This window comes from Tachysurus fulvidraco, chromosome 24 (genome assembly GCF_022655615.1).
Source record: "Tachysurus fulvidraco isolate hzauxx_2018 chromosome 24, HZAU_PFXX_2.0, whole genome shotgun sequence".
Lineage (NCBI taxonomy): Eukaryota > Metazoa > Chordata > Actinopteri > Siluriformes > Bagridae > Tachysurus > Tachysurus fulvidraco.
In genome coordinates this window covers 12,314,239-12,336,937 of record NC_062541.1, presented here as the reverse complement: position 1 = coordinate 12,336,937, position 22,699 = coordinate 12,314,239, and the positions used below count along the sequence as shown (strand labels likewise).

Here is a 22,699-nt window from a genome sequence, read left to right as displayed (position 1 = left end):
GCACACAGCATAGGGTTATCTGACATAGTATCTCTTAATAGTGTCCATTTGTTCCACATTACACCGATAATCCTGTTTAATGCAGCCGCACTAAATGCTGGTTCTGTTGTAGTGGCTCTGTGGTTAAGGCTCTGGGTTACTGATAAGCATGTTAACAGTTAAATGCTTCAGCTCTGCCAAGCTGCCACTGCTGGCCCCTTTAGCAAGGTCCTTAACCCTGCCTGCTCCAGGTACTGTATACTGTTCTATGGCTGACCCTGTGCTCTGACCCCAACTTTCTAACAAGCTGGGATATGCAAAGGACAGAAATTCACTGAGTTGTTCTATATAATAAATTAATAAAAGTGTCTTCTTCAGTACTTCTTCAGTACTGGAAGCATACATTTCTCTCTCTTGTTTCTTTTTTTATATATAACTTTATATCATAGCCAAATGTTTGTGGAGACCTATTCCAGATTTAGTTTCCTTTTTGCTGTTATCGTTACTTCCACCCTTCTGGGAATGCTATCCATTACATATTGGAACACGGCCTTGAGGATTTACTCATTCAGCCAGAAGTGCATTAGTGAGTTCAGGCAGTGATGTTGGGCAAGGAGAGCCAGGGTACGTTCTGCTTTTAAATTCATCACAAAGGTGTTCAGTAGGGTTGTGGTCAGTGCTCTGTGAACGCTATTTATGTTCTTTCACTCCAGCCTTGGAAAAACCATGTGTTCATGGAGCTTGTGTTGTGCACAGGGACATTGTCATGCTAAACTGGTTTAGTAATCAAAGATCAAGGTGCAATAAACACTGTAGAGTATTTTTGGAACTTCCCGTCATAATACTATGCCAATGTTCAAGCAAAGAGTAAGCAATGAGTTTGAACTGATGTTCTGCCAACAGAAAGGAACATAAACACTTTGTTTCTCTTACTTGCATCCATCAAACGAGAATGGTTCTCTTTTCTTTATCTGTAGCACAGTTGCCTTGGCAACCATTAAAAATTAAGAGCGCAAATGTCTTTACCATTGGTGATTGCATCAATGCTGTTACCTAATGCATATTGGCCTTATGGTGACAAGATGTTGTTAAGGACAAACAAACATATGTTTCAAAGTTCCTGTTTTCTATGCAGACTCTCTGATTATGCTTAATTGTGGCTTAGAATGCAGTAGATTGACAAGGACAACTTCAAGTCATAATTATTGTCCTTGCACGTTAGACACACAAAACTTCATTAGAAAGTCATGAAAAGCCAATAGGTCTGAAGTCTTGTGATATAAATTCAAGGGAGTTTTTGTCTAGTCTGTGACTCATGCTAGTCTGGTACAGTTACTCACATTATTGATTTCCTTGTTACATCTTATTTGTAATATGCATCACAGTATTTTCCGCACCATTAGGCGCACTGGATTATAAGACGCAGTCTCATTATGGTCCCCAAAAAAGGTAACGGAAGCAAAACAGTGAGTTTAGTTGAACTTTATTCTACTGTTTAACAATACACACACATTATTTTTAATCAATCCTCTCCCACAAATCCATCAAAGTCCATATCTACTGTGTCTTCTTAACTTAGCGCAGTACATTTTCTTGCTTCTTCCACTTCCGAACCATAGATACATTGATGTTGAATACTTTCAGCTGCTCTATTCCCATTTACAACCGCGTAACTGATAGCCTGGAGTTTGTATTGTGCCTCGTAAGCATCTGATTTTTATTGGCGGATGGCAAACCAACTTAAGGTTCATTTACCACCACCTACTGGACTGGAGTGTGGAGCGCATAATGGTTAGGAAGAAACAAATGTTGTTTTGCAACATACCGGTAGTATACTGTACCAACCGGAGGTGTGGCGAAGGTAAGCGTACGCACTGTACGTATTACGTAATGTCCTCTGATTGGTTTATCGCTGCCAGTATTAAATATTACAGTATTTTCCACACTCTAAGGTGCATGGCCGATTTTTGAGAAAATTTAAGTCTTTTAGGTGCGCCTTATAGTGCGGAAAATACTGTAATTTGATATAAAACTCGATATCTGTAGTTATCAGACACTGTATATAACAATGCTTAGAAAGTGGGACATGTTCAGTAATATACATTTATACTGAGTGAACTGTATAAGGCCAGATTGGTAGTGGGGTGTAAAGTGTTGCCATTTCACAGATGTGAGATCTCTGGTATGGTTCCGAGCACTTGTAACATCCTATTGGTGAATTGGCTTTGATAAATTGTCATTAGTTACACTTTATAATATGTGTACCCTTTGACCTTCAGTTCCATATGTAAGCGTTCCCCAAACTGTTGCCACACAGGTGAGGCCCAAAGCTTGCACGGACCAAAGGATCTTAACTGCATGGATTGCCAAGGTTTATCTGGAAGAACTCAAATGTCCTTTTCAGAACCCTAACCTCAACCCTACTGGACACTTTTGGAATAAACTGGGACACCAATTGCACTCCAGGCTTTCTAGTCCAACATCAAATCCCACGCTCTAGTGGCCAAATGAGGACAAATCCCCATTGCCATCCTCTAAAATATGGCTGTGATGGGTTGCCAGGTGTCCAACTTTTTCACAGTATAGTATATAAAAAATTATGTGAATGGCTGGGCATGGACTAGTGTCTCTTTCAAGGTGTCTTGCCCTGTTCCCAGTGTTTCAGTAATTGTTAAGTCCAGTACACAAAGGTGTTTTTCTTTATTCTTGATGGCTCTGCAGTGCAGAACGGTCATTTACTGTAAAGTGACCTGAGCATCACTGATCAAGGCTGTAAAATGAATTAATGCCCAGCTTTAGGCTGACCTCGCAGTGAAACTGATATCTCTCCACTGAAGGGAATAGTTAAATGACTGTAGAGGACTGATGTCCTTGTGTCCATATCGACAGCATTTAGACACACCAGGCGACACATTGGCATCTGGCCACATTAAAAAAAAAAAGACAGATGGTGTCTTTACTCTTCTGGATTTTCATCAGCCTAATGTAATAACAGATATTTGCTTTTTTGTGAAGGTCTTTAAGCCATAACTGATGTGGTTTTGGGTTCATCACTCATGTTGTGTTTATGCACATGGTGATTTCTTGGAATCTTCAGAGGTGTTGATTGAATGCTTTCCTCCTAGCACAGTGATCAAAGTGATGGAGGACCATAAACAGCAGTGGAGAGAAAACAAATTAATGCACAAACACACTTCTGTTTTGATTGGGTCCAGCTGGTTTGGTTTCTGGCCAGTGGGAAATACACAGTAATATGTTTTCTAGAAATTTGGAGTGATATCAGTCATATAAGGCAAGTAATATTCGTATCACAAATTAAATGCCTCACATTTTTAATAGTAATAGGACATATGGTGTGCTGTATCTTGCATGTAGAATACAATACAGTATTTATACTGTCTAATATTTGTCTTATCGAATAGAATAAGTAAGTTAGTTGTTTTTAGTATCACAACATTAAAGAAAAGTAGTGTATGCATGGGTGAGTTATGGGATTACATATTCTGTTTTTCTTTCTTTCATTCATTCATTCATTCATTCATTCATTCATTCATTTATTACTTCTTTACTGTTAGCTGAGTTAGCTCATTGTTAGATTCATTGTTATGAAGCCTAAAGAAATGAGTATAATTTCTGCATAGATAGATAGATAGATAGATAGATAGATAGATAGATAGATAGATAGATAGATAGATAGATAGATAGATAGATAGATAGATAGATAGATAGATAGATAGATAGATAGAGCTTCCGTCACTGCAGGTAAATAGGGTAATTTTTTTAAAGCAACGAATATTTTTGTTAGATTAAAAAATTGGTTTACACAATTAAGGCTTCATCTCATTAAATACACAGACATTTTCATGCTTAATAAAACAAAAAGGTCTAGTCTTTTCATGAAACCTTTCATGTTAGAATTCACATATTTATTTCACTGTGAATGGAGAAAGAAACTCAAGGAAGAAAGAATTTCACATCAAATTTTGTTGACATAATTTTATTATTGTTTAGTCAAAGTGTTATATTTTACTTTTTTATTCATGTAAAAACACGATTATATGTTAAACATTTCACATGCTTAACATATAATGCTTAACTTTATATGTTAAACATTTTGCTTAAATCCTTTCTACTTAGAGATAAAAAATAAACACATACATTTTTATGGATGTAGGTTGTCTTGAAATATAGCTTTTTGTCCTATATATAAATACAGAGTTATAGATTTATACAATTACAATCACAAAAGTTTGGAACATATGTAAAAAGAGACATCAAGACGGCGACACTCGTATATGTAATGACGTGAATATATCTCATTTTCTTGCTACTTTATATATATATATAAATTTGTAATTGTGCCTGTTTTTGCTGAGTCCCTGGTTTTCAGATGGTAGGATAGAAAGTGTTAACAGTTTGTAGTGTAAGCAATAAACTCTTTGCTCCCCCTCCTGTCTTTTTAGAGATAATTTCTGTTTGGCTTTTTGGCTATGGGCAAACTGTTCACAGCTAAGGCCGTTCATTTAGCAGGCCCTAATTGATCTGTCAGAGATGTCACTAGCATGCGCAGATATACTGTATATCACAGAAAATACAGAAGCAGCATGCTGAAGCAGCTCTACAAACCCCTGCTCATCCATAAGTTCTTGTCAGAGCTTTAACTAAAGCAGGCTGAAAAATGGTGACATGTAGAAAGAGCAAGCAGCTGCTGTTGAAGTGTTTATAGACTTCTGGGGCCCTTTTCTTTAGTGTTACAGGTTTAAGTTAATAGATCAAGAGCAGACAAACAAGAAGAAAAAGTATCAACAGATGTTCGGCCAAGGATTAATTTTGGAGAACAAATTATTATGTGAGTTGAATTTTAGAGGCAATTTATTTGCCTGAATTATGGCGACACATCGCAAGACAAGACAAATTAACAAGACATACCAGGTTTGGAATAAAGTGGTGTTTTGGAATGGAGAAGCTTTTAGGAAAATGTAGTTTTGTTGTGTGATTTGTATAGAGATGTCCATTTTTCTTGTTAAGATGAGGTATAAAGGATGTGGTTTATTTATTTTTCAGACTGGTGTTGGAGCAGAAGTAGTTTTGCTCTAAAGTGCTACGCAATGAAGTCTTTTTTTTTTCTTTTTCCTCCTTCTCCCTATTTGTCAGCTACTGGGGTTGGTGGTAACAAGGTTTGGTACAGCTCAACAATCAACAGTAAACAATACACTACAACAATGTGCAAGACAAAACAAAGAGACAATACATGCATGGATGAAATGTGTATCAGTGCTGAGTTAGTGCAAATTTAGCCAAAAAATACATGTGCAAAAAGGCACAGTAGAACAGATGAACTAAGCAGTAGTAATTAGAGATATAAACTTTGGAATTATGAGAGATTATTTCATTTTACTTGTTTACTCTGAAGCCAGAAGGAATTAAAGTGGCAGCAAAACTTAGTCTAAAGTCTGGAGCAAATGATTTTATATCCTCCACAAACGTGGTGGTTTTGCGTTTGAGAATACATTTTAATCGCATTCCCGATATTTGATGTCCTTTTTTCTATTTTTTATCTTATTCAGCATAATCCTTACTCATTTGAACTAAAATCGAATAAACATCTGTCTATTCATGAACAGTTGTCTGTAGCTTTCAGCTGATAATGTCGTTGTTCTAAGATCTAATTGTAAATCTGATTGTTTGTGTTACCCAAAAACAACACTTTTTTTTTTTTTTAAATATTGTGTATAATCTCGCTCGAATCGGATTCTGATTTGTCAATGAGATTTGAACATACCACCAGTGTTTTGCCGCATGGCACTTCACCACCCTTTAAAACAAACTGACAGCTCACACATGCTGCATCCCATGTATCTTAAAGTGGGCCTTTATCTGCCTGATCTCTTTTACTGCCTGCAGGCTGTAAGGACATCTGTCTTCTCTGTTAGGGGTCCTTATGCACCAAGAATATGGCCACCTGCTAATGAGAAAGGAAATCCCATTCTCTCACTACCACTGCGCTTCCACAACTCGGTCTATCTTACTACGTGTGAGTGACAAGTGTGTGTAAGTGTATGCTTCCAGACCCCATGCAGCTCTCTTTTGCTTATATAGATACCCAGATTTTGTTCAGATTTGGTGGTCCCCTGACCTTTACTGTACATCACCTTTATGTCACTCGGGTGTATCTGTTCAAGCAGCTACAGACTGCAGAAACTAATTAGGAAGATTGAAATGATGCAGAAAATTGCCTGAATCTATATTTTCAGGAGTACCCAAGGGCATTATGAGTTCACCACCAGTTCATTCTCTATAGTTTTTTTTTTATATCTAAAGCTATTGGGAGCCCATTATCATTTGCCATGCCATACATAGAATATTAGTTTAGGCTTGATGGACCATGTAAGGAATAACATATGATGAGCCATGATCATTCCCAGAATCTCTCAGAATTTCTTTTTCCGATAGCAGCACAGTGTTTTATTCCTTCTACACCACAAAGATTTACCAGATAATAATTAATTTTTAATTAATTATTGACTAACACCTCATGCTTTTAAAAGACTTATTGCTAAATTCAATTGACACAGATTATCAACATCCTGTTAGTCTGTCTTTTATTCTAACCTGATGTTAAAGACAGAAATAGCCAGCTTGTCATGATACCAGAAATCCAAAGCTCCTCTATCCTGAAGACAGAAAACAAAAACCTTCACCATGTCAGTGTGTTCAAAGAAGCCACGTTATTTATTATTATTATTCTTGATTTTTTTTTTGTTTTTTTGTTTTTGCGCTTAGATTATCTGGATCTTTCTATATACAGCTCACCGTGAATGAGATGTTACTATAGAAACTGTACTATAACTGTAATACAATATTTATGTTACTCCATGAAATGCTTTCAGAGCCATGCTGTATATGTTGTTGCCGTTAAGCCACGCTTCCGGATTCAAGAAATCAACATCACTGTTGGGTTCAATCTATATTTCTATAATAACTAAGTAAGCATATATATTTGCATATTCAGTGTTCAAACAATACTGTACACTAGGCACTGACTGCAGGGATGTACAGACATATTCTTAATATTTCCATTTAACATTAGGCAGAATCCTCGCAATACTCCACTTTAGGATGCATCTAAAAGGGAGCTGATACTGAGACATTGAGCCAAGACCAAACTTAACATCAAATGTTGCTCTGGAAAGTGGCTTCTCAGAGGTTCTGATGAGGAGCCTTGACAAGCGAAAGACTTTCAGATCAGAAAAGGAGTCTTTTTGGGTTTGAAGGACCTCACCATTTCCCCTATACCTGGCTGAGATAATGAGTTATTTATTTTCAAACGCAATCAAGATGTCAGAAGCTGATAGCAAAACCTGCTGCCATAGGAGATAATGCCGCCTTGTCTTTCATTAGATCCCTGTCACTTTGGCATTGGCAATGATAAATGTGCCGACAGTACAAAGGGACAAAAAGCGGGATGACTAAACTGATCCTTTTCTGAGCATTTTTAGATGTCAATGTCACTGGTTCTGGGAGGAAGAGACTTTAGTGAGCATGTTTAACAAATTATTATTGGCATTTGTCTATTAAGATGATGAATTGTGCCCAAGTGTGGCTTAAAGCTGGTCTCAATTAACTCATTCTCAATGAGAATCTCTGACAAATACAGGAATCTTGAATGGTCGAGTAATATGTCACGCAGTCACAGTCACGTTTTGTAATTTGTGAAGTTAGTATTGACAAGTCAAGATTAAAAAGTATTCTCTCTTGTAACATTAACCCTGTCTTCTGCTGTTTATTTTACAGTAAAGACATGTGGATCAAATCTACAAGGTCCATCAGGAACGTTCACCTCTCCAAATTTCCCTATTCAATATGAGAGCAACTCCCAGTGTGTGTGGATCATTACAGCCAGCAACCCAAACAAGGTAATGCCTTACTGTCTTTCAGAAAGCACTTCCACTGTCTTCTCCTGATATTTGCGTTTACTCGACGTTATCTTCTATCCTACGCTTGAGCACAAGGTGATACAGACACTTTGGCTTCAACTATTCAACTGCTATAAGTAAATCATTTCTCAGTTCTCTCCCAGTAGTTAATTATGTAGAAATGTTAGGAGGTTGTCTGCTTCTGTCTTCTCCATTGATGATGTCAATGAATATTAGGAAAAAAAGGAAATCTAGGGATTGACAATATGACAAATATATCATGATTCCTGAATACATTTTGGCCGATACACAATATGTATCATGATATACAGGTTACAAACAGCCCAACTAAAAGCCAGCAAAAGAGCAGTGTAAAAAAATTAACACTTTTTTGTTGTTGTTGTTGTTGTTTTCAATTTTTAAAATTCATTTCAAGATTTTTTGCTTTGAATATAAGATTTCAATTGTTTTACATCATAAAATGTCAGGAATGTTTAATTGTTTCCGATCGTCATAAGAAGGGATATTATATTGCTAGATTTCTCAGCTTTAAAAAGCTGTTGCGTTTTTTTTGTCATTTTTATTGTATGTCAAACAAACCCTCCCTGTTTTCTAAATAAGAGGCTAAAATGTAGATGATAAATTTTGTTATTGAGTTGATACCTCTTTTGCCTTACATTTACACTCATCTAAATACCACACATGGACAAAGACAATACGCTAATAAATGCTTACAACTTGGAGGTGGTAAAAGTGTTCTAAAAGTCACCTTTTAGAAATGATAGTAAATTAACGAAGGAAGATTATATTCCCTCATGTTTCTTTGGCTGACCCTTCTATAATGTTTTTTTTTTGCGGTTGGGACGGACATTTTTGTGGCAGTAATTCAAGACTGTTTTGAAATGTGTTTTTATTTGGGGTATCAAAAAATAATAAAAGCACAAAGCTGTTCTGAGAGTCAAGCCTGGAGTGCACTGTAATTACCTGTACGCCACGCCAGTTGACTAATATTTTTATGCAGATTTTTGTGTCTGTGTTCTGCATGGGAGCATCATCAGACATGTGACCACACACATGCAGCTTAGATTGAACGGTGGTTCTAACTAAAAATTTGCATAAGATACGCAGCTATCTGATTTCTTGACTCGCAAATTGTTAAATACATGGATGGTATGATCACGATGATATTCAGGTAGAATTTCAGGATATAGCATATCTGTTGATGAGCACTGAGTTTACATTCTTCGACTAGGTGTAGAATGATATCCTATGGTTTTTGACTGTGAACTAGCGTTTTGTGGGAATTAAAGGGGCATTTCACTTCCAATTTGAGTAGACTAATGAACTTCAGGAGCAGGACAGATATATATGTTATATACGTGTGTGTGTGTGTGTGTCTGTGTGTGTCTGTGTGTGTCTGTGTGTGTGCATACATGTACTGTATTGTGATAAAATACTTTTGGAAAAAAATGTACTTTATTGATGCATGTACTGTAACTGTACTGGATACAACAGATGGCTGGTGCTCTGAAGATAATACGAATCATGGACTGTTTCTTTACAGTGACTGCATTTTAATAGCTTACTAAATATTCAAAAGTAGATATTGGCTGTAACACTCTCAGAAGCAGCACACTGCTCAGAGAATACAACAGATCCAGGCTGAAAGTGTATGTGAGCTTTTTTTTTTTATTTGTTCACGTGTCATTGGCACTATAGATAAACAATAACCTGTTCGTAAATGAATCACAATGTAGATTTCCAGCTCAACTTTGGCTTTTCTCAATGTGGAACTACATATATACACACGTGCTCAACTAAACACTCAGGGGGAAGGAGAGTAAGAAAGAGAGTTCACATAAATATATATGAGAGGGCTCAGGTGTACCATGCTAGTCATAAACCCTCTAGTTTGTCCCTTAACACTTCCTTCTCAGTGCGAATGGGCAGTTAAACAACGCCACCTGCTACCTGTTTAATCTTTTTGCTTGTCATTTAAAACAGAAAATTCTTCCTTGAATATTGCCATCGTATTTAAACCTAGAGATTGTCTTTTTTTCCCACAAAATTCTTTCCTTTTCCAAACAAAAACACTATTCATTACTCACAGCTGCTACACAAACGGAGCCTTCATGCTATATTAAATCAACTGAGGAGAAATACTTTTATGCTCATATACAATATCTTTAACCTGAATTAAAGAAAAAAAAACCTTGTACACTTTACAGTACATTATCAAATAAAGTCTTTGGGTGTTACAGATACAGTATATTAGCCCAGCCACTGAAGTTGTGGGAATTAAAAATGTCTTTATCAGAGGTATAATTTTTAAATAATATTAGAATAGACACGTTGTAGTAATACCGGGTATTGTCCACGTTATCTCAGAACAGCCTTAGAGCTTCTTAACATGGATTCCACAAGATGTTGGGAAAATTCTGAGATTCTGGTCAATGTTGATATTGTTGCGTCATGCAATTCCTGCAGATTTGTCAGGTTTGATTATGCGTTGGTTCTCCCATTCTGGCACATCCCAAAGATGCTCTATTGGATTTTCTGAGATGACAAATAAATTAAGTGCATTATCCTTTTGGAAGGCATCATTATAAAATGGGTAAATTGTCACAATAAAAAAAGCTCGTAGACAGCAGCGCTACTCAGATGGACTACGGAATTCAAACAGTGCTCAATTAAGGGACCAAATGTGTGCTAAAACAAGATTCCTCACACCATTACACCAGCACCACCACCAGCCTGAACTGTTGACACAAGACAGATTGGATCCATGGATTCATGCTGTTAACAACACTTTCTGACCCTGGCATCTATATGTTGCAGCAGAAATCCTTTTTTTTCTCACATCATTCTCTATAAACTAAAGAGCCCGTTGTGTGTGAAAATCTCAGGAGATTAGCAATTGCTCAAGTATTCAAACTAGTATTTGTATTGTGCTTTTGATAGTCGCACAAATAAGCAAGTGTTCCAGTGTTCTTAATAAAGTAAAAGGTAAGTGTGTGTGTATATATATATATATATATATATATATATATATATATATATATATATATATATATATATATATATATATATATATACAGTACAGACCAAAAGTTTGGACACACCTTCCAAAAGTTTGGACACACCACCTTTTCAACAGGATAATAACCCCAAACACACCTCCAGGCTGTGTAAGGGCTATTTGACCATGAAGGAGAGTGATGGGGTGCTGCGCCAGATGACCTGGCCTCCACAGTCACCGGACCTGAACCCAATCGAGATGGTTTGGGGTGAGCTGGACTGCAGGGTGAAGGCAAAAGGGCCAACAAGTGCTAAGCATCTCTGGGAACTCCTTCAAGACTGTTGGAAGACCATTTCAGGTGACGACCTCTTGAAGCTCATCAAGAGAATGCCAAGAGTGTGCAAAGCAGTAATCAAAGCAAAAGGTGGCTACTTTGAAGAACCTAGAATATGACATATTTTCAGTTGTTTCACACTTTTTTGTTATGACGTATATAATTCCACATGTGTTAATTCATAGTTTTGATGCCTTCAGTGTGAATCTGCATAGTCATGAAAATAAAGAAAACTCTTTGAATGAGAAGGTGTGTCCAAACTTTTGGTCTGTACTGTATGTCCTTCCATTAACAATGCACAGAAATAATACTACTGCTATTCTTCTGATCATCCTGATTCCTCTTTGCTTTCTGATTAATAGCCCTTGTCTCCTTCTCTGTCCTTTTTTTGCCTCCCTGTATGGCCTTAAGAGCCCTCTCCCCATACTCACTCATCATTACATGTCCATGAACTGGACTTAGGAATTTGTTAGTTACTGTGCATGTATAGGCAGAACCAGTCTGATTTGTGCCACCGTGACTTTTATAGTCGTACTTCAGTTTAATTTCTCTGCAAACCTCTGTATGTCTATGCCAAGTCTGAGTATGAAGGCTGTTAGGTTTGTGTGTGCTTGAGAAATGGTTTCTTATGACATAATTATATGTAAATACATTTTGAGTATCCCCTGCCTGTTGTCACTCCATTATCAAAAATCACATTCTATTATCCATGAAAATGACTATTCTGCTACAGAGTGACAGGACTGCCAGCGGTGGCATTCAAAAAAGAGTGCATACTGATAAATAGACTGTGAAATGGCCCAGGACCTGTGGATTGATATCCCCCTTGCCCACATTTGTAATAACACCTGTGACAGCAGGACAGCCATCTCTGTCTTCCCAGTGCTGCACCTTGTAATTGATTTGAGTTGACATGAGTCATTAATGTTGCCATCCATCTCCAAATAACCGACCTCCCATGTACAGTATAACAAACAAGTGCACTCAGGTAAGCTTCAAGCTAAAGCCTTAGTGTCTGGCTTACTCTCGAATGGTTGTGATGCGATACTCCTAGGTAATAAATCTGAGAAAACAAACATTCTCTCCTCTTTAGTAAATGGCTTCCATTGACCTTCTTTGCACCTGTCTGCACCAATGTCCATAAATAAGTTTTATACCCAGCTGAATCGAATGCTTTCCGGAGGACAAGCGAGTCTCTGACTGTATGCTGCCACATGCCATTTCAAATCCCCAATTAAACTTCACACCTCTGTCTTCTGCCCATTCACCATTCGTTTATCCAGACTCTAGTCAGGGCCAGAAACTTTGGTGCAGAAAGTTTGGAGTTGCCAGTGGTTGCTTTACAGTTGATGCATGTGCAGAACTAGTTCAGTATTCAGGGGGCTGCTGTAAAATTGTCTAGACTCTTTGCCATTGTATGATGGATGGAAGATAGTATAACCGCCTTGTGAGCCAAAGAGATGTTCTTCACTTCCTTCTACCACTTCATTCAACTATTTATTTGGATACTGTGAAACGTCTGGTTGACTGCCAGAAAGTAGAAAAATGTGTTACTGTTTTCCTGCAGCCTTGGATTTTAAAAATGTTGCCAGGGACCAGGAAACTTCCTTTTTTCTATATATATGTACAGAAATAATCGAGAGAGTACCTGGGAATTATATGCTAATTTGGAAAAATAAAAGCTTGAAAAGATATTCATTTGTAGAACTATGTTTAAGTATAGCTAATTAAATTCACTTACTTATTCTGTGGATTGGTAAATGGATAACTAAGGAGATTTACACTTCACAGAAAAATATTTATGGCCATGTCTCAGCCTTTCAGTGGATAATATCACCTAGATACTGCAGTCTTATAGATTTTCTGGCTTCTTTCAAGATTTCTTTGCCATGCAAGTTCAGTATACTTTTGGATAATCTAGTTTGCTGATTAGATGTTAAAACTAAACCTACATATGAATTTCATCTTTAAGACAATGTCTGTTGTTCATAGTGCTAAATAAATAAAAATCGTATTTAATTGAATCTGGTTTGCCATTAATTACAGTCTGTTGATTACTAAGAAATAAATTGTGGAAAATCTGCTAACTTTGCATTCGATAAAACAGGCAGCAATCGCATAGTTAAAGGGATGATGTAACCTCAGGTTTTCTGTTCAGTAAGCAGGAGTACTGTAAATGTAATACAACCTATCGGTCATTTGTACACAGAAACCAATAGATTAAACAAGTGGAATCAGGCACAGCTCATACTTTGGTGGAATGAAATCCTGAAGATTGGGCACATTCCTGCTTGACTGAGCTGCCGCAGGCCTCTTTTACATGAGGGATGGCTCATTATGGCTCAGAATTATTTACATACGTATTTTTGCTTAATTTTTTTTTCTGCTTCCCTGAATAAACTGTCACTGATTTAATGGAAGGTCATATGTCTGTTATCACAACAAAGCATAATTTAAAAAGCTCACATCATATTCAAAATCATATTGCAAATGTAAGTGAATGCCAACCATATTGCTTCCCAGTACACAGTTATCTACAATCTATTTTTATGCTATTTTTATTTATTTTTTTGTTCCTTCCACTGGACCTTGGAGGTCCAAAACTGGACACAACGAATTGGATTGGAAGAACTTGAGTGTCTGGCATAGACAATCCCAACTGAACCACTTTGGGATGAACTGGAACACTGACTACATCCCAGACCTCCTCACAATATATCAGTGAATACATCTGACCTGACTAATGCTCTTGTGGCTAAATGATATAAATCCACACAGCCACACTCCAACATCTAGTGGAAAACCTTCCCTGAAAAGTTGTGATGTTAATAGCAACAAAAGGGATGTCAACTCTGTATTAATGCTCATATAATGTACATTCAAGGGCTCAATTCTGGGTCATTTAGCTTATGATCCTTAAACAACACATAATACATGAATAGGCTCTTTTGTGAATAGGCAATATCATCACCCTGCAAATTTAGTGGATTATTATTCATTTGAGGACACACACACTTTCTTTATCCATGTTTTTCTGCTCCTTGTGCCAAATTTTTCCAGACTTTGCCTGTCTCAAACAATTTACTGGGTAATTTAATCTAAGACTGCTCTGAAGTTCACTAAAGTACACTAAACCTAATTATGCTACAGCACACTTCAGTTCACTTGCAGCCAAACTAATGATAGTTAAACTTAAACTGTGAGAAAATGGAACTATTTTTGTACTAACTCTATTTTGTAAAAAGCAGTAGTATTGCCCAAATTTGTGTTTAAGTGTAACTTACCCATGATAAAATGAAATTAATTCAAGTGTACTTCAAAATGCTTTAAAGCAACAGAACAAGATTTTTTTTAAATGCATGATTTTGCTAGTATTTTTCTAAAACACACTTTACAACACATTCCACTATATAAAAATGCAATTTTATTAAGCCTGAATCTTACAAAAAAAAATTACAAAATGTAGAATGGAATGGAATGGAAACACTTTGATTGATTGATTCATTTATTCATTCATTCATTCATTCATTCATTAACAAACAAACAAACAAACTTATTTTTACAACCTATAAAAGCATACTATACTCTGTATACTACAAACAATCCCATATCAGCAATTTAAGCAAAATAGTCACATTTATCTAGTTTTTATCTAGATATTTGTACTAATTTTAAGATATTGTTTTGTATTCCCAAATTTTGTATTGCTAATTTAAAGCAATTTAATTTGTTAAAACGTCCAGTTAAAAAAACTAAGAAATTTAAAGCTGGAAATAAGTTACATTTGGAAATAACTTAAATTAGCCTACAGTATATTTGGTTTAGTGACATTTTCTAAGATAAAATACTAAATACGTTTAAAAATATTAAAGCTATTTTAACACAAAGTTTTGCAGAATTGTAGAACTGTGAGGAATTCCAGTGATAAAGTCGAGAGCCATCAGTAATTACCCCAAGTGTTATATCCCTAAAGAAGGATTTCTATAGAGGCTCATTTTTCACACTTGCATTGTTGATTTTTAGCACAATAAGGTGTGAGAGGCATTCCTTTATTTTTGTGTTAGTGCCACGTGTAATTAGGCCTTTGAGAGTTTTATCAGCTGTACTACTTTGACAGAAGACTTGGAAGTGCAGTTGTACACACAATGGGAGCTGCATAGTGCTCTTTTGCTGAGTGTTATAGCCCGAGACATTTACTGGCTCATAATTGTCACCGATTCGTAATTGCGTTTACAGAAGGAAAGGTCAGCCTTCATGTGTCAGGTCATATAGCACTTTCAAGATAAAGGTGGCATATAATTAACAGGGGTTTAAAACATACTGTAAAATATCATTCATATCATTCTGTAAAATAATCTTGATTTTGGATGGTGGGTGATGTGAATAGGAAAAGATGTGCAAATGAGATTTTCTTCCAGCTGTACTACTTTACGTAATATGAACATCTAGCGTCTAACATCGAGCAGTTGAGCGGTCCATTTATTGTTTTACAGACGGTGTAACAACGTTAATTAGATTTAAAGACCGAATGCAATTTAAAGCTGTTTGCTGCAGTCTTTCTAGTCCGTGTTTGTTTGGATATTAATTAGTTTTCTCAAAAGTACAGGTTGAAGCTGTGAGTAATCCTACTATATAAACATTACTTAATTGAATATTTAGCACAAAAGATGAATAAAAGACAAATGGCACTTGCTGTGAGATCTGCCATGCTTGGATGCCTCTCTTGATATGCACTTTATGTGTGATTTAAATGTTAGACATAAAGAATAAATAGCTAACAATTAATGAATTGTTTGTTAATTTTTTTTACTGTGGCACATTGAGGGAGAGGATATCAGTGTGTCTGAAGCCAGGTAATGGATAGACTGAAGGAAAAACATACAGTATAATCTGTAAGCAAAAGAAGGAGGGAGAAAAACCACATCTACAAACAGAAGAATTAGTTAAAAAAAAAAAAAAAACAGAATATCCTACACCTTAAGAACCAGGCTTGCATCATAAGACTTCAGGGAAAGAAAGAAAAACACAGAAACTAAACTGCAAAAACAAATTAGAATATAAGAAGAAGAGTGTTCATTACGGAGACCAGGATTCATCTCAAGGGCTATGTCTGTCTCTATATCAGTTTGAGCTTTTGCACTCTTGACAAGTTTTTTTTTTTTTTGCCAGCTCTAAATTGTTTGTTTTTCAACTTCATTTTGCTATCACAGACAAAAATGGCACACCACATTGTAAAACCACTCAGGACTTGTGAGTTGAGATCAGCGGTCATAGAATGCATAATTTAACATGCTCACAAGCGGCTAATTGAGTGCCATAGCGGCCAGAGACAGCCGGACAGCTAAATTCGGGCATGACACTCTAGCTATGACACTCGTTTAAAAGGCAACAAGGAGAGGATGATAACAGATTGCACAAAATTTAACTGTCGAATGGCAAATGGATTTAAAGGAATAGAATTTAAAGGAAACATGCTTCGATTGAAGTACATAGTAATTATATGAGATAGATAGATAGATAGATAGATAGATAGATAGATAGATAGATAGATAGATAGATAGATAGATAGATAGATAGATAGATAGATAGATAATATACAGTCGAAGAATCACAGTGAAAGGCATAACGTGGATTATAGCAGTACTTTTGTGCAATGTTTCTAATTGTACTGTAAAAATATTCTCAAACCGACCAGAACAGCTGACAGATTGGATGTACTGAGAAAGTAGATCCAGCACTCTATCATTTATATTGCTTTACCCTCTGCATAAGTACAACTTGTTTTAAGTGTTTCTTTTTCTGGTCCATCTTCATTCACTCATTCATTGGCAGGATCGGATTTTCTATGTCGCTCTGCTCTGTATCTCATCTGTCTTCTCCTCCTGGTATGTTTACATTTCCTGCCTACTGAACACTCTGCACACATAATGATGGATAGGCATGAGAGAATGCTTCCATGTGCTACTGGCTAACAAACTCAGAGGCGTTATTTTAGAGAAAAAAACATTACTAAATACACAGGTAAGGAGAGAGAGACTGGCAGCACTGAAGGAGTAATCAAAAAAGGGCAGTGGTAGCTAAAACATTGGATTACTGATTGGAAGTCTGTGAATCCCAGCAGTGCCACAGCCTCTAAACCTCACCTGCTAACTTATATCGATGAGATAAACGTAAGTCACTCTGGATCAGCCGAATGGCATAAAAGCCAGTGAGAGAGATATTAGATAGCTTACTGACTAACAGTTTTACATCCTCTGGGTGCCTATTTATTTAAAAAATTCTATTAACATATCAAATGTGCCAGGAACAAAATAGAATTGAACCAGCTGAGATTGTATGTTTCAGAGAGCATTTACAGTTAATCTATAAATCTATAGCCATTTTTTTTAATCAATTTTATAATCACTTCTAATAATTCCTCAAACATGCCAGGGCCATCATTATTATTATTATTATTATTGTTTTCCCTGGGGGACCTTGACCAGACCTTTAGCAAAGGCGTAACCCTTCATACATCTTAGAAATCATCATCCAAAAGTGACGACCCTGGCACAGAATAAGAAAAAGCTTGAAATATGTTAACCTCGTATCATTAACCAGTGGACACTGTTGGGCTACAAATCATAACTTTTAATTAGAGATAATTAAAGTAATAGGACAGTCTGTATTGCAGCTGTGGCAGAGTAAATATTTGTTCCTGACAACATATAGGCTTTAAATTACCTCCTGTTGTGTAATTTGATTTGCTAATAAAATTGTACACACTAGGGGGTAAAATGGTTTCACTGATTGTTTATCTTACATTATTGCTTTAATGACTTCCTGGAGGGCTGAATAACACACGGCCACGTTCTTTTAATACAGAATCATTGATTATGGATTTTAAAAGTTTTGCTGGTGCATCGGATTAACTCGATTTAAATATATTTGCCATCTTTATTTTATTGTTTTTAATTAAGGACTAAGCCTCTTTTTGTCTGAGACTCTTTATTTTAATATCTCTGCCATCATTTATGTTAAAGACTAAAGTTCTTTCAGTGTTTTCTTTAATAGAGTTGATGCTGATTTCTAGTTGTGTAGAAAAGTTAGCCTATAGGAGAAATCTATAGTGTAGATTATTTGATTTAATTCATACACTGCATTGTTGTGAAAAAAATCGAACAATAATGGTAATGAGTTTGCACCTTACAGGAGACTGCATTGCCGTTACAGCAAAGTATTTTATTTCTCCTTTTACACAGCAGTTGTTTTCATTATTAATGTCTGGTGTGTACTTTTTATCCATTTATAGACACAACAAGTTCATTCCTATTATCATTCGACGGCATAGTAGCTATAAGTTTGTTCCTTCATCAGACATTCTACAAACCTGTTATGTAACATCACATTTTCAAATTTGTTTGTCAATGTCTATTGTAGAATTCCCAGTGAATGCATTGTTAATATAGACATTTAAATAAGATATAATAAGCACATTTATGAGTAGCTGGCACTACTCTCACACAAGCTGTGCTGCTGTGGAACATGACTCAGAACCTACTGACCAGTTAGGCCTGAGAATCCAACAGCACTGGCTTATAACTAACAATAAAGTGGCATCACAAACGGGATTAAACTTTCATTTCTTAGAATCTTTTGAGCATAACAGTGTAAATTGCATTAAAATGTGTATAATACGGTGGCTGAGAAGCGCAAAACAAATTAACAAATCCGAAAACAAATTAACAAATCCGAAAACAAATTAACAAATCCGAAAACAAATTAACAAATTCGAAAACACTAACAAATCCCACAAGTCAGACAACCCGGAAGAGGTAGGTATAGTTTTTGAATGGAAACTTACCGATCATCGGACGAGACACCTTTAATTCGCCTGTATATCTTGAATGACAGGTCTCTTGTACAATGATCGGTAAGTTTCCATTCACAAACTATACCTACCTTTTCCGGGTTGTCTGAATCATTGCATGAAAACACAACGACAATTCAGACAACCCGGAAGAGGTTGGTATAGTTTGTGATTGGAACACTTAGCGATCACTGGACAAGACACCTGTCACTCAAGGTATACATGAAGTTCAACAGTCTGCCGCAGGGAAAGGTTGGAATGGATGGATGGAATGGATCACTGTGGATTAATTCTGTTATTTTCTTATATTTAAACAGAGAAGTTTACACATTACACATAAGATTCCATACCTGTATATCGGTAAGTTTCCATTCACAAACGATACCTACCTTTTCCGGGTTGTCTGACTTGTCGTTGTGTTTTCGTATTTGTTTGTTTGTTTTTGTATTTGTTAATGTGTTTTCGAATTTGTTAATTTGTTTTGCACTTCTCGGCCACCGTAGTATAATTAACTCTTTTCATATGCATTTATGTGGTGCTGTGCTACAATATGGCTGCAGTGAATAACTAGCTGCTGTTATTATTATTATTATTATTTTTATTATTATTATTGTTGTTGTTGTTGTTGTTATTATTATTACTATTTATTTGAAAGGTCCATATAGATCACACCAAACCAATTCTTTTCTAACTTCCTCTTTGTCTTTATTTTGATTGTCGTGTGAATTTCAGTGTCCCCACAGCCGCACAGTTTGAGGGTAGGTGAACCCTACTTATGCTTGATGGATCTGTACTGGCACATGCAGTCAAAATGGCATGCTCCTGGCTGTTGTGGCTTGACTGTTTGTCACTGGACTGTGTGCACAAACACGTTTCTAATTTTTCCTCACTCAGCACTCAATGCCAAGAGCATAAACCAGCTTCAAAGTACATTGTGTGCCTGCTGTTTGTGGGCATGGAGCCTCATATGTAGTAGTTTTGCAACGATTTAGGTTTTAAGACTCATGCAGCAGTTGTTTCACTGAGATAGAAGCAGCATTTTTCTGGTTAATTGACATTGCCTTACTTATGCTAATCCCAGCATCACCAGATTTGTACAGTCCAAAAGGATTGTACAGTACTTCAAGGGTGCACAGACAGAGACTGGGGTAATGTTCTACACTTCTGATAAAAGAAGTTCCTTGGGGTTATATATATATATTGAGCCCTGGGGTTCTGTACTTGGCCAATAGAACCTTTCCTTAAAAAATGTTTCAATCCCGAACCCTTGAAGAACAATGAACCTGTTGTATTGAAATGGTTCAATGATTCAAACAGTGCATAAGGTGAAATCTGTGCCATTACACTTTTATCTATGATGCTAATAATGCTGTGAGATATTTTGTTGTGACATGTTTATGAATTATGCATTTTAAAAAATAGCAAATATTTTCTTACTTTTTCTTTGTAAAAAAAAACTGAAATGACTCTGACATATTTTGTAACATGTTAATGCTTTTGTTTCTTATCTAAGTTTGTATATAACAACAACAGCAGCGATACTACTACTACTACTACTACTAATAATAATAATAATAATAACAATAATAATAATAATAAACATTTCTAAATTGAACCATCTAACATGGATTCAAAAAACCCCACCGAGTTTTCATAAACCCTTTAAAATGATCCTAAATGATCCCCTTCCAAAGCCTTCTTTTATACACTCTGTAAGGTTGTACTTTTAACAGATTTAAAACTGAACTCTTTGGGGTCTAAAATAGTTTTTGTCTTAGTTTAGCATGAGCTAAATCAGCAGAATTTTCTTCAATTTCTGTTTTTGTTTTCTTTCTTTTTCACTACTGTTGTCCGAGTACATTCTACAGTATATACAGTCTTGAGTCCTGAGCCTGCTTTTGCTGTCTATTAGGATTGTGTTCAGCAGGTGGTCCAGGGAATGGAGTGATATTATTGATCCCATTTGGCAAGCTTAAAGTGAAGAAAATGAGAATTTGGATGCCCTGGGGCAGTATATGCATGTTTCATGTTTCTGCACGGATAAGGCACCTTGTTGAGTCGATGATGACAACAAGGAGCCTACTTTTACTTTGAGTGCCTTGCTGAATGCTCAAGCTGTATGAAGCTTAACTGGAAAATCGTGTTCATTTATGCTAATCAGAGATAACCACTGTTCACAATTAAGAGTCGTAAAAAGAAAAAAAAAGAAAAGGCAGGTGCTAAATTTATATACATTTAACTGCCCTTCAGCTGAATCATTTACCTGATGAAGTAGGTCATGTCCTCAGTTAGGCTGCCATTCTAACAGTGATTCATCAAATAAAAAAACATTAGCAAAAGTCCTCAATATACTGTACATGAGGTTGTATAACTCTTATAAGTAATTACTTGTAGACATAATTGTTGCATAATGTATTATAGCACTCAGTGCTGGTGCTTATGTCTGGTCTTGTTTTTAGCATATCAAGAGGTTCTTGATAAGAGGCAAACAGAAAAGCATGTGGAATATTTTTACACTGTACACAGTACATTGGATATAAACAGTAAAATATCTTCGCAGAGCCATTTAGTATAAAGAGAGAACTTTTTTTGGACTGGGCTCCAGATCAGAGCTGGTGCAGCACATATTCTAGTGACTCGATTACTTTTATAAATGATATGCAGGGTTATTATAGTCATTCTATTACTTCTCTTACTTTTTTTGCAATATTGAGATGTTAATGAAATGGCATTATATATGAATGTAGTGGCAAGAGAATGTCTGAATGTTATATCTGTGCATCTTTTGATGATGTGCACTCAACAAGAATAACTGTATTACCTTACTGAATTGGTAGTGGATGCACTTTGCAGTGCCTCTTAAACTACAGTGATGTTGCCTGTCAGGGAAGAAATGATTTGGAGGTTAGCCAAGACTAAAAGATTACATTTTAAACTTTGTGTGTAGTTCCAAGGTCATTAAAAACAGATACATACAGGGGTTACGCAATGAAACTGAAACACTGGACAATAGTGTTGGAGGTTTCATGCTTATATACTGTATGTGTGGCCTGATGGCCAATCTTCATTGATTTCACATTCCATAAGTAAGAGCAAGAGTGTGAAGGTTGAGTTAGCAGAGCAATAGCACAGCTATACATAAAAATTGTTGGTGCGCGTCGCCGCCAATGCATCTGTGACCAGGACAACTCTTGCAGAAGATTTCCCAGAGATTTCAGGGTATAACCCCAGAATGTATCCAAAAATATAAAACCACAGCTCCCCAACTTACTGCAGAGTTAAATGGGCACCAGGACTCTATTGTTGTTCTACCAAAGCTGGGAGCTACAGGGTCAATATTCTCAGTCGGGCTGCTCTAGTCATACCTTTGGTCACTCCTGCCAGTGCCAAATATCGGTTTCAATGGTGCCAGCAACAGAAATAATGGGCTGATGAGTCCAACTTCACTGTCTTACCTACATCTAGCAGAGGTATGGTGTTGAGAAGTCCCAAAGAAGTTTTACAACCCAAACTGTTGTGTGCATAGAGTAAAGCATGGGTGGATCAATGATGGTTTAGATTGCAATATCATGGCATTCCCGTTTCCTAATTCTTCTACTATA

The 22,699-nt window shown here is 36.3% G+C and overlaps 1 protein-coding gene across 4 annotated transcripts in view; it reads left to right on the top strand.

The window, feature by feature from the left end:
- Positions 1 to 22,699, top strand: part of csmd3b (CUB and Sushi multiple domains 3b) — a 403,012-nt gene that overhangs the window by 223,161 nt on the left and 157,152 nt on the right. For all 4 annotated transcript variants that reach the window (XM_047808110.1, XM_027175911.2, XM_047808109.1 and 1 more), the window contains one exon: positions 7,774 to 7,895. In XM_047808110.1, the coding sequence (XP_047664066.1) occupies positions 7,774 to 7,895 (122 nt within the window). The remainder of the gene's footprint in view (positions 1 to 7,773; positions 7,896 to 22,699) is intronic.